This window comes from Gadus morhua, chromosome 21 (assembly GCF_902167405.1).
Source record: "Gadus morhua chromosome 21, gadMor3.0, whole genome shotgun sequence".
NCBI classification, from domain to species: domain Eukaryota; kingdom Metazoa; phylum Chordata; class Actinopteri; order Gadiformes; family Gadidae; genus Gadus; species Gadus morhua.
In genome coordinates, this window is record NC_044068.1 from 11,318,631 (window position 1) to 11,332,550 (window position 13,920).

At 44.1% G+C, this 13,920-nt stretch overlaps 1 protein-coding gene across 2 annotated transcripts; it reads right to left on the minus strand.

Annotated features, from left to right (window-relative positions):
- Window positions 1-1,791: 1,791 nt before the first annotated feature.
- adam17b (ADAM metallopeptidase domain 17b) lies at window positions 1,792-13,082 on the minus strand. Of its 2 annotated transcripts, none has more exons than XM_030345564.1 (18): window positions 12,826-13,082; window positions 11,897-12,035; window positions 11,399-11,532; window positions 10,727-10,815; window positions 9,806-9,983; window positions 9,215-9,345; window positions 8,820-8,906; window positions 8,565-8,657; window positions 7,800-7,944; window positions 7,387-7,481; window positions 7,146-7,301; window positions 6,573-6,772; window positions 6,190-6,293; window positions 5,843-5,977; window positions 5,321-5,451; window positions 4,495-4,662; window positions 3,932-3,988; window positions 1,792-3,845 (listed from the first exon to the last, which is right to left on the minus strand). In XM_030345564.1, the coding sequence occupies exons 1-18, from the start codon at window positions 12,839-12,841 to the stop codon at window positions 3,420-3,422; spliced, it is 2,484 nt and encodes an 827-aa protein (XP_030201424.1). In that variant the 5' UTR covers window positions 12,842-13,082; the 3' UTR covers window positions 1,792-3,419. The 2 variants fall into 2 exon arrangements, with proteins under 2 accessions (XP_030201424.1, XP_030201423.1); XM_030345563.1 differs by having other exon boundaries at window positions 12,550-13,082.
- Window positions 13,083-13,920: the final 838 nt, after the last annotated feature.

Sequence of the window (13,920 nt, forward strand, 5' to 3'; positions counted from 1 at the left end):
AGCTCTACGATTCGTTTTTTTTTTATTGTGGCCTACGTCGTCCGTTAATATAGGACCTAATGGGTGTTTCAATTCCGTTGAAAATTTCCTATTAAATATGAAAGCACTCAGTTACTTTTTCAACGTCCTAAAAGGTTTACAATAAGGTTATGAGGGGCCTCAAGCTCTACCGAGAGCAGCTGAGCTCCTCTTTGACCATTTGTGTCTCAACACCGCCCCTAAACGTTTTGAGAAAGAAAGACACTCATTTATATATGTGATAAGAGCTATGTTTAATTAACGGCATCCAGAAAGTGTGCAACGTTTTGAAACATAAACCAACAAGCTGTACATAACTACTTTATTTACCGCGGAGCTCGTTTCGAAATATAACTTGCTGGGCCTCTCTCTCAACAGACGGTCGGTGGCAGTGTTGAGCCGACGACTGGTCCTGCTGTGGCGCGCAAAACAACACTGTAAGTTGTAAATAGAGCTGGGTGCTCACCTTCCATGTCGCCCCACCTTCTCACACCAATTAATCAATATTAGAAAAGCAATTACTCCTACCTTGGTTAAGTTAGTTTGTTGATGGATATTTGACAGATATGCGCATATTCAATTCGGGTTCATCAGCGGTTGCTGTCGTTTCTTCAGTCAGGCATTGCGGACCACCAAATGGACACCCACTTGCTTTTCACAGAGGGACCTTCAATAAATTACGCCATTCATTTCCAATGCGAAATGGCTTTTTGCTCAATAGCTTCCATGGTATGGGAGACAAAAACCCAAAACCAATGCAGAGCTGTTCTACTAGGTCCTAATGATTAGACACACCCAAGGATAATATAATTTGTTGCACTTACAATTTTATTTGATTTTTTAAAGAACCCCATTCATTTCCTATGGAAAATAGTTTTTTGCTCAATAGCTTCCATGGTATGTCACCCAAACACACCGAACTAATGCAGAACTGTTCTACTAGGTGGTACTGATTAGACACACCCAAGGATAATATAATTTGTTGCACCTACAATTGTATTTGATTATTTAAAGAATCCCATTCATTTCCATTGGCATGGCTTTTTGCCCAATAGCTTCCATGGTAGCTTCCTATTGTCTCACAGTGCATTACATCATGTTTTCCATTGTAATTCTTTCCATTGATGTTCTGGGGTAATTTGTGTTGCTAATTAGAGCAAATAGGAGAAAAGCGCTGTTGACTTTTTCCCACTGGCCATGGCCTTGCAGTATTAATTGTGGGTAAAGAGGGCGTTGGCACTCTTTGCTCAGCAACTGCATGTGTATTTATCTTGTTTTACGGTTTGCATATGAGGTTGTCTGCGGAAAGTGTTAATAACAAATTTGTGGTACAACTCCTCAAAGGTTGGGTACCACCGCTCTAGGCAAAATAATCCTTTCCATAACGTTTTCAGAAACGTATAATAATAATCTGAGCCGGTCAATGGCAAAAACAAGCACTTTAGAGGAAATACATTGACGTTGCAGCCCGTTTTGCAGATCAAGGCTGCAGAGATGACTCAAAGCTAGACCAATTTGAAAAGAGTATGTTTGCATCAGCACCAGAGCCCAAGTTATCTGAAAATAGGCTGATATATCCAGATATTTCCATCCTTCAATGGCACAACCAATCCTTACCATTGTAGAGTGTAGTATGTTGTGTACAGTTTTGAATATATAGATGAGCTATTTTGTGGAAGCTTGCATCAGGAGATTATTCAACCTTCTCATATACAACCAAAAAATGTTCTTGATGCTTATAATTTTCCCTATTGACACACAAATACTATACACTAACATACAACCACATCCGATTTATTAAAAAGTATATTGCAAAAAAAAAGGTTGTTTACGATACGACAAACCCTGCCACCAATTTAGAGTTCTATACTCGATGACTGAACGATTGGGATAAAATACATCAAACCATAAGATCATGTGTTGAAAACCACAAGGTTACAGCTACATTGGTGGGTCAGGGCAGGGGAATGAGTAGATAACAAATGGCAGCCATCACAGTCAAGGACAGACATTACTATGCTAACAGCTTTTATTACTCCAATGACCTGTGGTGGTTGGTATAATAGCACTCTGACCCGCATCACAACAACAAGGGGACTGTCACAAAGTATTGTCAAAGACCGCATGGAGGTAAATAAATGACACGTAGGCTTTATCATATGAACAGACCTTAAGACATGATGTCATCATGTAACATGACATGTGAACACAACATTCACAATTTGCCCACAATGTGTAAACCATATTTATCAGTATGAGTACAATTAAAATACTACAAAAATAATAATAAAGTGTGAAAAGTGCTAACAGCCAACTTCTCCATAGCGTAGTGTTCGCGATATGGCCTTAAAGAAGTAGTTTGAAGCATTCAAATGCTTTTAGTATTGTAGTGCAGCCACATACAATTCTTAGCCTCTTTAAACAATCCCAAAACGTGGCAGGATTAGCTTGTGGTTAGGATTGTGGCTTCCAAGCAGAAGGTCTCTGGGTTTAAACCCTAATGTCCACCTTAATAATAATAATAATACATTTAATTTAGAGGTGCCTTTCAAGACACCCAAGGTCACCTTACAGAGCATATAGTCATCATAAATCGTTTAAAAAACAAGCAAACAACCTTGATGCCTTACCCCCTATACACTTAGAAACATATGTCGAAACTAAGTAAGATGATCAGGATTGAAGCATCTGCTAAATTACTAAATAGTACCACAAAGGGAACACAGATTAATTTAACCTGAAAGTGGTACCACGGATAACATTATCAAGACAGTAGGAATTCCTGTGATTTTTCCTTCAAAATAAAGCTTTGTCAGTTGTATCCTCAAAATCCTTTCTTTGGTATTCAAGCCTGTCTAGCGAACTGATTCTCTCTGTAATGCTGACCAGGCTTCTGTTAAAACGAACCAAGCGGTATGCCTTTTAACCCAGCTTAATGGGCATAATTATAGGCATATGGCATTATGTGTAAATCTGTGCTACCAAGGGCTCACACAAACACACTGGGATTCTATTCACTTGCTAGATTAAGATATATGGCTTTGATTTCCACTATGTCATTTCTTATGCGTATGTAACGTGTTATAACATTTTATAGAAAACCATTTCTGTGACACTGGTGAAATCCAATAAAATTGGACCATATGTCTGATACCGGATTGGGATTATAAAATATTAACACTGGTTACAGGGTCTGAATGTTAATTGATTCAAATGTGCGATTGTTCTTTTTTTTCTAAATAGAAAAATAAGAAAATAGATAAAAATCCTCCCTCGTTGACAATTTGGCGTTACAATCTCTGCCGTCCAAATGAACCGTGAAAAAAAAAAATAACAACGTGCATGGACTCCTTAACACTATTCCCAAAGAACCGTTTTCCCAGGTGCCCCAGCTCTCTGCCTCAGCACTCGGTCTCCTTGCTGTTGATGCGTCTCTGCCGCTGCAGCCTGAAGGACTGGGCCTTGTCGCTGCGTCCGGCCAGGGCGTGCCCCGTCAGGTCCTCAAACGAGCGGGCCGCCCCCATGTGCCCCCCCACCCCCCTAGAGAAGGCCTTCTCCAGCACATCCTGCTCCAGGTGGGGGTCCAGAGACGGGTCTTCCTGGATTGTTGCCATGATGTTCGGGCTGTCCAACGGGGCTAGTCCAGGGCCGGAGAGCGACTGAGGGTGCGATTGGCTGGGAGGCAGGAAAAGGGCGGGGCTTGAAAAGGGGGGGGTGCTGGTCTGTAGGGGTCCCGAGGGAGGGTAGAAGCGGTATCCGGAGGAGGGGTGAAGGGGTTTGAAGAACTGCATGGTGGCTGGCTCCAGGCTGCTCAGGAGCTCTGCGTTCTGGAGACACAGCGGGGTCAGGTGGTCAGGACACACTGCTTCGGTCCAAAGGTCAAAGGTTAAGAAGAACGGAAGATCATACTCACACTGGGGAAGAACATGGTTTTGGTGTTCTGCTCAAACTGCCGGTCGAGCTTCTTGTCCTAGGGAGAAACATGATGCCGCAGTCAGGAAGAGCGCCCGTGAAAGGGAATTCTTTAGTGTCAGGTATTGGCATTGCCCTTAATCACAATGAAGGTCTCAAAAGGCTTCACAGGACCTCATCGACACCGACCTCACCCTAAGAACCTCTCAAGGACAACAAGAAACACCCTGGAAAATCAAGGTACTAAATCATGAGAACAAAGAGGGTCAATAATAGACAGAAGATGGTTAATCTTTCCAAGACAAGGACCACTAATACATATGGAAGAACGGTTTACAGGATAGTATAATAGTTAGGATGTTCCGACTCTTAGCCTGAAGGTCAGCTTGGGTTTGATTCCCTGATATCCATAACCTACATCAAGGCCTCCATGAGCAAGATTCCCCAACACTCCTCCTTTTCTTTGATGACATGAATCTCGAATTACCGTCGGCCCCTTTGAATAAAAGCATCTGGAAAATTACAACGAACCAGGTCGAGGCCGGATTCTAAGTCCCCACTCACCACACAGTGGACCAGGATGCTGAGAGGGACCCAGAAGATGAGGGAGAAGCCCACCACCGAGCCCACGATGTTGTCCGCCAGGAACTTGCCAAACGTGTTGATGTCCAGCTTGTCGATGAAGTCCCACAGACGCTCGATCACGTCCTGTACCTGCTTCATACACTTCCCCTGGAAAACAGCACAGAGAAGAGACCACTCGAAGAAGCTCTAACCAATCACGGATCACCCTGAATAATGACAACCAATCACAGTCCTCCCCTATCATAATTGGGATAAAGAAACGCAAGTAGACGTGTGGAATTATAATGTATTAAATGTAATCGTTAACATAACTAATCTTAAACATTTTCTGCTTCACAATGACTTCTGAAAAATAATATCCTGCCTTGCAGCACATTTCTTTTTATTCAGAATTTTGTTTTTTTAAATCATTGCTCACCAGCTTCTGCAAAAGACTCAAGACTCACCAGTTCAGAGTTCACCTAGACTCCCCCATTCCACCCTTCCTACTTATTGTTTGTTGTACGTCATTGCACTTAATGTACGCACTTATTCTATGTCGTACTTAGTTATAGTACTTAGTTGTGTAGCATCTTATTAACGTAGCGATTGTTAGTGCTTGACACTTGGTACTATGAACATACTTATTGTACCGAAAGCAATATATTGTTTCACCTTCTTCTGAGAAATGTACTTATTGCAAGTCGCTTTGGATAAAATGCCTGAAATATAAATGTAAAATACTAAGCTAGACAAGAAATGTCAAACTAAATCTAAAGCATTGACCCTGATCATTTTATATACTCTGACACAATACGTATCTTACCGCTCCGTCACAGAATCCCACGGTGCATGGTTTCCCTTTACGCAGGAACTGGAAACTGCCGGTTTGGTCCTGGTAGGGGGCGCACACTCCCCGCAGATTCCGACAACACGTCTTACAGGAAGAGTTGGTTTCTGGGGGAGAGAAGAAGAGGCCAGCTTCATGCCCAACTCTATTCCCAAAGGAGCCTAATCCACTCCACTGAATAGTGAGATTTGATTTCACATGATACCAAATAGTGAACACCGAAGACGGGTGTTTCCTACAGGAACTGTAGAAATCATCATCTTAGTAAGGGCCATAAATTGCTCCGGCTATAAACATACACACTTTACATCAAAGTTAACACACACAATAGGTACAACAACTTCAAGAGTATTCCATCCACTCACAACACCCTGGTTGCGACCATTCTGAGCACCACCTCCTTAACCCCTGCAGTTGTAAATGCCGTGCTCTATAAGTTCTAGCTAGCTCAACCTGGGTGGGGCTGTTCTGTTCCCCGGAGAGGAGGGGGCGTAGTACCGTTACAGGCGCAGGACTGCAGGCTGAGCACCGCCTCGCAGAAGGGAACACACTGCCCGTCCGCACACTCTCCGTTGTCCAGACACAACGTCTTGTCCGGAGCGTTCTCCGGCGGGGGACACTCGCTGCTGTTCCCTGTGGTCAGGAAACAAGAGACAGGAAGTTGAAGACTAGCCCAGGACGACAGCTAATCAGGATATTGAATGGATGTTCCGGCAGTGAAAAGTGCTCACATGCGCCAAATGGACAAGGGCAGTTGGTACAAACTTAGAAATGGTACGTTGATAGTACACTCATCATTAGAACAGCTAGCTAACGCTGGTGGTCAGGATAACCAGGGAACCAACCTGTGCAGGAGGAGTTTCCCTTGCATGTGGCGTCGATGGGTTCCTGGCAAACCTTGCCCTCCGCTTCAAAGTGACAGTCATTGCAGCAGGCGCTGTTCCTGTCACTACACAGCAAGAAACACAGTTGATCTGCTTGATCTCTGCAGGAGTTTGGACTTTGCCATTTAATTTCTCTAATAGGTTAAGCATGCATGACTCTTGAATGATAGAGAAAACTGCTGCAACCCCTGGTAAATATCCATACAAACTTGGACGCTTGGAAGAAGAAGCAGATAAACTTGTTACCACCTGGAATCGAACCCAGGGCATTGCATCTATAAAGAGCTCCTCCGCAAGCCACCATCACTGGACAGTTCCTGTGCTCATCATGCTGCCTGGCTCACCTGCACTGGGCAGTGAGCCTCAGTTTGCATTCGGAGGTGCAGCAGTGGTCCTTGTTGATGTGCAGCAGGCCGGGGTCGCACTCCTCGCCCTGCTCCACCCGGGAGTTCCCGCAGACGTTGCTGTTGCGCTCCTTGAAGCAGGTCGGCGCCCTCAGCCTCAGACGCTTCACGATGGACCGCCTGCTGCACTCAGAGAACAGCTGGGGAGACACAAGGTCACTCCTCTGATACAACAGCGGGATAACAATTCATCTCAAGCCTTTAAAGACAGAGAGAATAAACTTGAAGAATGCATCTCAAAGTAAAACAGGATATCAGGATGAGACTGGGTGAATGTTGGAGCCGTTAATAACCAATGGACTTTGATTGATGGGGCATATTTATGGATTTAACTGCCTTGACACACACACCACCATCCAATCCCAACCACTGCTGTCACCACAACTACAAAATATCAACACTGCTTTTGAAACAAATGCATTCTGACGATTTGCCAATGATAGGAAATCTCAGAAGTATGAAAATATGAATAAGAAATGTCCATAAAAAGCATATCTATATTGAGGTGCGTACCTTGTTGTTGACGTGGTCTCCACTGACGGCGATGGGGTACATGACGTACTTCCCCCCCTGGTCCTCACTTGGGGCGCATCCCTCTGGGGTGTTGTCCTGGTCGTGTTCCGCCCCGAAGTTATGGCCCAGCTCGTGGGTGGTCACCAGGTCTGCCTCCTGCCGGGAGGGGGTTGGGGACAACGTCACTACTGGGCCTCGCCGAGGGAGGACGGTGGCTGGATGGGTTGTCCTCCCCGCCTACCTTGGTGAGGATGGTTTTCCCATAGTTCTTGGTGCTGGTCAGTCCAGTGTTGAGGTAGATCGCTCTGTGCCCACTGGACGGAGACGGTGGGCATTCTGATAGAGAAACACACACACAGGAACATTTAAGACCATGGTTATAATGAATCATTATTATTAAATCATAAATAATAATAATTTAACAAGAATATTCAAATAAATCATCTTTATTAAATCATAAATAATAATACAAATGTGTTACTACTATTAATTAATAATAGCTGTAGAGCAAGTGCTTAACAGTTATAAATCACAGTAAAAGTACAGATAAAAATACTAAGTATTACACTGCTACACCACTGCCTATACCCACCTACATACCTACAGTATAATATAACTTAAATCCACACTGGAACAGAAACAGCTGGGTCTTACTCTCGGAGCACAGTCCTCCAGGAACGCCAGTCTTAGCGGGGGCGACGTAGGCCAGGCCCAGGGTGCCCTCGTCAAAGTCCTGGTAGGTGAACAGGTGAGCCAGACACACCTGGGAGGCATTTTCCGCTATGTCCTGACTGAACTGCTGTTAGGACCAACAAGCACACACACAGCATAGGCTTCAGCCCCAGGAACTAAACTGAATCATCTATCTTTAAAGGAGCAGTCTGTAAGATTTGTCTGAATTAGTCCCACACCCTTCAAACAATAGGGTGCAGCTATTGAGGTAGTGCAGCCGTGGGCAGCACTACTCTCATCCTCCCATGTTGGACTGGGGGCAGACTGGACGCTGCAGTGACGGTGACCTCTTGAGGTACAAAGTGGTATTACGAGAAGGTACTGGCCAGTGCTGGATGGGCTAGTTGCTAACTTAAGTATATATCTCTCAAAACGGCAAAACGGTTATTTCTTGACATTCTACCTACCTACCCGTCCATCCTTTTGTAGTAAGTCAGGGCCGAGTTTGTGCTTTACCTCCAGGAGATGATAATCTATTTCTTCAAATTCACTTTGTTCATCTCTCACGTCGCTCTATCTCTCATCTCTCCATCCATCTATCGCATGTTCATCCCTCTATCTCCCATCTCTCCATCCATCTATCACATGTTCATCCCACTATCTCTCATCTCTACATCCGTCTATCTGTCCATCTCAACATCAATCGATCAGTTGGTTTGAAGGTGGCCTGGGTAGTTGGTGTCTTACCTCCAGCAGTCTCTTGACGTCCCAGACGCCTGCTTTCATGTTGAAGTGGGCCCCTCCATCGGGGACTGAGGTGGGAGCCTTCTCGATGATAATCTGGAACAGGGACAGATTAATAGCCATTACCTAGGTCTATCCATCCTGCCTTTTGGTACAACAACAGTGCCATTGTTTTTTAGTTTAGTAGACACATTTAACAGGATCTATGCTATGGTTATTAAGTTATTATTAATGAAATGTACTTAAGAGGATCATCACCTGTTGGATCTGAACGCCATAACCTTTGAACTCTTCGTCCCAGGATGTGTTCCTGTAGATGTCATCCACCCGATCAATGAGCTCGATCTATACCAGTTCCAGAGGGTAGAGGAGAAAGAGATGGGACAGAGAGAGGGGTTTAAACAAGATATATGATATATTGCTCACAAGGGTTTTTCCTGGTGTGTGTGTGTGTGTGTGTGTGTGTGTGTGTGTGTGTGTGTGTGTGTGTGTGTGTGTGTGTGTGTGTGTGTGTGTGTGTGTGTGTGTGTCTGAGGTGGATGTGGGACTATGTGTTAGACCAGGTGTCTGTCTAGCTGACCAGTTAGTACAGGATGGTGTTACAGATTTGTTTATCTGACAGGTGTGTGTGAGACCAGGCGTGTGAGACTGACCAGGTAGTTGAGCGTGGTGCTCTCTTCACTGCGGCCCATGTTCTCGAAGAACCGGTGGTCAGCCACCAAGAGCAGGGGACAGGTGTTCTTCGTGTGGTCGTACACCTGCCTTTTCCCTCTGCCGCCGGCCTCTGCCGGTCACAAGGGGTCATCAGAGATTACACGTTGACCGGGTTGATCAGTATTATCTAATCCAAAGCGACGTAAAGTGGGTGATTTTATACGACGTTGACAGAAATTGTGCATTTACAGACCTTGGCTTTCTTAAGGAGCTTAACCATTATGTATCAAGTCAAATAACAGACAGTAAAAGTAATATAGGTTTTTAGAATCATGTTATTCATGAGCAGGAATAGCAGGGGTCTGGCTCAAGGTTGCTACATACACAGGTAGACTGAGGACATGATAGCAGATTGAATCTATAGCCTTTCAGCTGGGAGTCAAACCGCCTAACCTCTAGTCTAGACCACCCGTCACCCTATCAATTAGATAAACCTAAACATGAGGTCTAAAGTTTCTTCATACATAATCGACATTGTGTTTTTATTAACCTTCCTGAAAGAAACGAGAGAAGTCAAAAACCGTCAGTACCCTCTTTCTGCTTGGCCCCCAGGGTCGCCCCCATGTCGTCAGGCAGCAGGTGCCCGGGGTCGGGGTGCACGTAGCCGCAGACGTTGGGCCGGGCCAGCCTGCTGATATTCCTGATGTCCTCCGAGCGATACACCAGCAGACGGCCGTCTGGAGGTGCTGTGGTGAACCTCCACAGAGGCTGAGCGCGAGAGGGGAGATGGGGGGGGAGGTGTAGAAGAGAGAGGAGAGGAGAGAGGGGAGGAGAGGAGGGAGGAGGGAGGGGAGATAAGCGAGGAGAGGAGCAAGGGAGAAGACAGGATGAGAGTAAACGATTAGAGAGGAGATAATAATTGGATGATAGTACAGCGCTTCCTGGGATAGAATCGAGTACCTTTAGGCTGGGAGCCCACACCACTACTGCCGCTACACTTTGTTGTCCTGCCACAATATTATGGCATCAATAGTTGGCGCAGTCTCACAAAAACACCCAAAAGCCTGGAAGTATGCAAATACTATACCAAATACCATTGTTTCATTGTTTTCATTTCATACCATTGGAAAATTGTTATTCTCAAACGGGGGTATAGGTACAAAGATTATGAGGATTGCAGGGGGGGGGGTAATTTTTTTTTTTGCATTTTAGATTTAATATTGGTTATGAAGTGGTTACTAAATCTAAACGCTGCAGAACCTATACAATTATCTTTTTTACAGAAAGTAAAATGCACAAATGAATTTACATATAATTTTTTCCCTCCATACATTTTTTTTTTGCTGGTGATAGGGGTACCTGGCTGAAAAAATATCTTAGGGGTGCATTCGTAAAATTAGTTTGAGAACCACTGCTACACATAATACATATATATATAAATATATACACTGTATATGTGCTACCACATGACAATAAAAATGTGTGGTGGTGTGGTGCAGGTCAAGTGGTACCTCCAGGTTGTATTCTGCGTCGTGGGTCATAATGCGGGCTGAGAACTCATCTCCATCCATATGGGCCTGGACCCGAGAGTTCTCCTCCCCTGAAAGTGGAACGCCTCTGGGTTAATAGGGCAGCGCAGGTCCGCTAATGTCATTTCCAGTGCCGCTATCATTTCAGGATAGCTTGCTAAGCCAACCCTTTGTGAGATGTTGACAGACTGAACACTGGAGGGTCTGTTCCCAGTAAACCAGTCACATGGTTGCTTCTCATAATGTGTCGATAGATATTTTATTATGTATCGCTTTTATTTTTCATTTTCATTTCTGCATCTTTTTATTCCTAGTACTAATACAGCACTTCCGTCCGGGGTTCATAATCTAGCCCTATCATATCGTCACTTACCTATTTTTTTATACTCACTTACTTATAGAACTGCATTTAAATTGCACTTTTCTTCCTACGCACACTTTGACTAATAACAATGGTGTAAATGTGTTCCATTGGCCTATTGTTATTCTCTAACCCCCACTGAAAGTGCTTTACAATGAATGCCTAATATTCTTTACATTCACACACCAACGACTGCGTCAAACAAGCATATAAGGAACGGCTAGTTGTCTTGCTCAAAGCCCCTCCTTGTTACACCTGATTGGATGAACCCTCTGAGTGACACAGATCCTTACCAATGACATGTCCCGTGAAGTAGTTCTGTCTGTTGACCTCATAGCCTTTCTCCTGGCCATCACTGTCGATGACAACAACCTTAAAGTCCTCTGTGAAGAGCTCTGTGTTGGTCCGCAGGTACAGCTTGAAATGCCTGGAGAAAGGGTGTGGTAGTCTGTATCAATGGTACAGTCCAATAATGGTGCGATGCATTGATGATCATGGGACAGTATCTCTGGTGTCCAGGCAACTTTGTAGTGGATGAGTAGGACAGTACGTTAATGCATGTGTAATAAGGCAGTATTGTGTAGTAGTTAGGGTGTTTGACTTCCATCTGAAAGCTTCTTGCCCTGAACCCTAATGTTCACACACAGTTTACCTTTAGGAACCTACCACGAGCAAGTTGCCTCACTTATACCTGCTTTAAGTCGATTTGGATGCAAGCATATGCGGAGTGGCTAAGTACCGGTAGTAGCCTAGTTATCAGCCTTCTTGCACACAAGCGTTGTCCGGTCTACCTGTGCAGGGCATTGAAGCTGATGAGCCGCTCCAGGTGTGTTGTTGTCTGTGTCCGAGTGTCGCGGCGGTGGACTGAGTGGGCCTGGACGCCAGAGAGAGGCAACACGTCGAAGTCTGTCAGCACGGCGCGTAGGGTGGCTGTGGCCAGGGGAAACATAGAAGTACTGCTTATTGTTATCCACCTCCTCCTCCTCGTCCTCCTCCTCCTAGTGATGTAATTTGTTTCCACTGACTGAGTTTAATATATGAATTGTCATAGCAGACAGTGGTCAGTCAGTAGACCATAGTGCACTCCATGCCAAAATATACACCAACACATACAGTCAAAGGCTTGGTTGCAAATATGGTTTTGAATACATGGCCTATGGCTGAGAGAAATAGAATTTGGCCTTGCATTCCCGCATATTCTCTCCCTCTCTCTCCAAATATTTTATCATTATAATAATGCGACTTAATGCAATAACTTTCATTTGAACAATTATACCATTCCATTATTATTATTATTATATTAATGATCACATATATTATGTCTAACATACTTAAAATCTGCAATGGCAATACTTGAAAAACTTGCACTAAAGTATGGACACGTCCAACCCATTGGATAATTCTCCTTGTCCTCATGTTGTTGACAGTTTGCTTGAATACTCACTATATTCACTGTAGTTGTCAATGGCCGGCGGTGTCCGGGCACCCGCCGTTAAAACCACAGAAATTGTTAGTAACAAAAGTTGTTCCATATTTTCCGGAGCTCAACTAACGCGAACGGCAGGCAATCCTCACAGAATGGAAATGTCTAATCTAAACTCACGACAGGCGAAATGGGACTTCCCTGGATCTATACATTGAAAATGAAGCTTTTTTCCCACATGAGGAGTCTATACACTTCATACACAAAAGTAAGAAATAGTAGCGCCGTGATGGAAACCTTTGTGTTGAGGCATGCGGAGCTGGAGAAAACGAGCCGCACGTCCCACACACCCGGAAGCCAACTAGTGGAAAAGAGACTGGTGGAAAAAAATACAGCAAGTGATGGAAACGGTGCCTTCTTCAAACAGTTATCCACCGATATCACTGGACATGGAGAAAATAATCGTATATAGTCTTACGTAAGAGTAGCTGGGCCTATTTAAGCACAGTGATTTGAAACTGTGCGACATCTGCGCGACTGCGGCGATCTATTTTTAATTTCCGAGTTGATCCTCATCCTAATCCCTTATGTCCGAATTCACTCGGTCTCAAAAAAAATGTAAATGATCGGCAAAAACCATCACTTTTCGAAGAAATTGAGACACAGAGTGGTTTGGCATGGGGATGTACTCGATGTACCAGTCAACTAATAAGTATGGGGATAAATGTTTTGTGTTATGATGCCAACGGTTCTTTATTTTGCCGTTAAATTGGCAGACGCTGTGATGAGGCGCCAGAAGGCTGGTTGTTAGAGCCAAAGGGTCCGAATGTACAGTCGCCGACTGATATGGGCGGCAACAGGAGCGACGAACCACTCTATGGCCGCTATAATAAAAAAGGTTCTGCCCGATGTACGTTCGGACCGTTGGATCCTAAAACTACTCCATTGTCCCAGACTCCCTCTTAACACCAGCAGACAATTATAATTTAATGATTTTGCTTCATGGAACCCTACTATTTTCGATAAGAGTTGAACGATAGGTCTCGAATTTATTCAGCTGTAAATCATTGATTGAAAGATATTCCACATTTTCCACATGATTTATAAAATGTTTTTATTTCATATTACATGAGTGTGACATGAGACATTTTCACAATGCTTGAGGAACTACAATCAAATATAAGCAAAAGAAAAAAAGTAAACAAAAAACAAACCCAACAACCAAAAGTGATTTGGATCCAATCACCAGGCGAACCAAACAGCGTTTCACGTGCACAAGCCCTTTAATGACTACAGAGCTGAACGACTGGGATGGCGCTAATGTAACTGGCTTCCACGTCAGCTTTAAATAAAAACAGGAGAAAAACAAAACCAGGCATGCATGTTGGTCTC

Coding starts and splice junctions, on each gene's coding strand:
- adam17b (XM_030345563.1), bottom strand. CDS start 12,637: ATGGAACAACTTTTGTTACTAACAATTTCTGTGGTTTTAACGGCGGGT. Junction 10,816..11,398: donor CTTCACGGGACATGTCATTG/GTAAGGATCTGT, acceptor TTCCACTTTCAG/GGGAGGAGAACTCTCGGGTC. Junction 4,663..5,320: donor TGGGATTCTGTGACGGAGCG/GTAAGATACGTA, acceptor GCTGTTTTCCAG/GGGAAGTGTATGAAGCAGGT.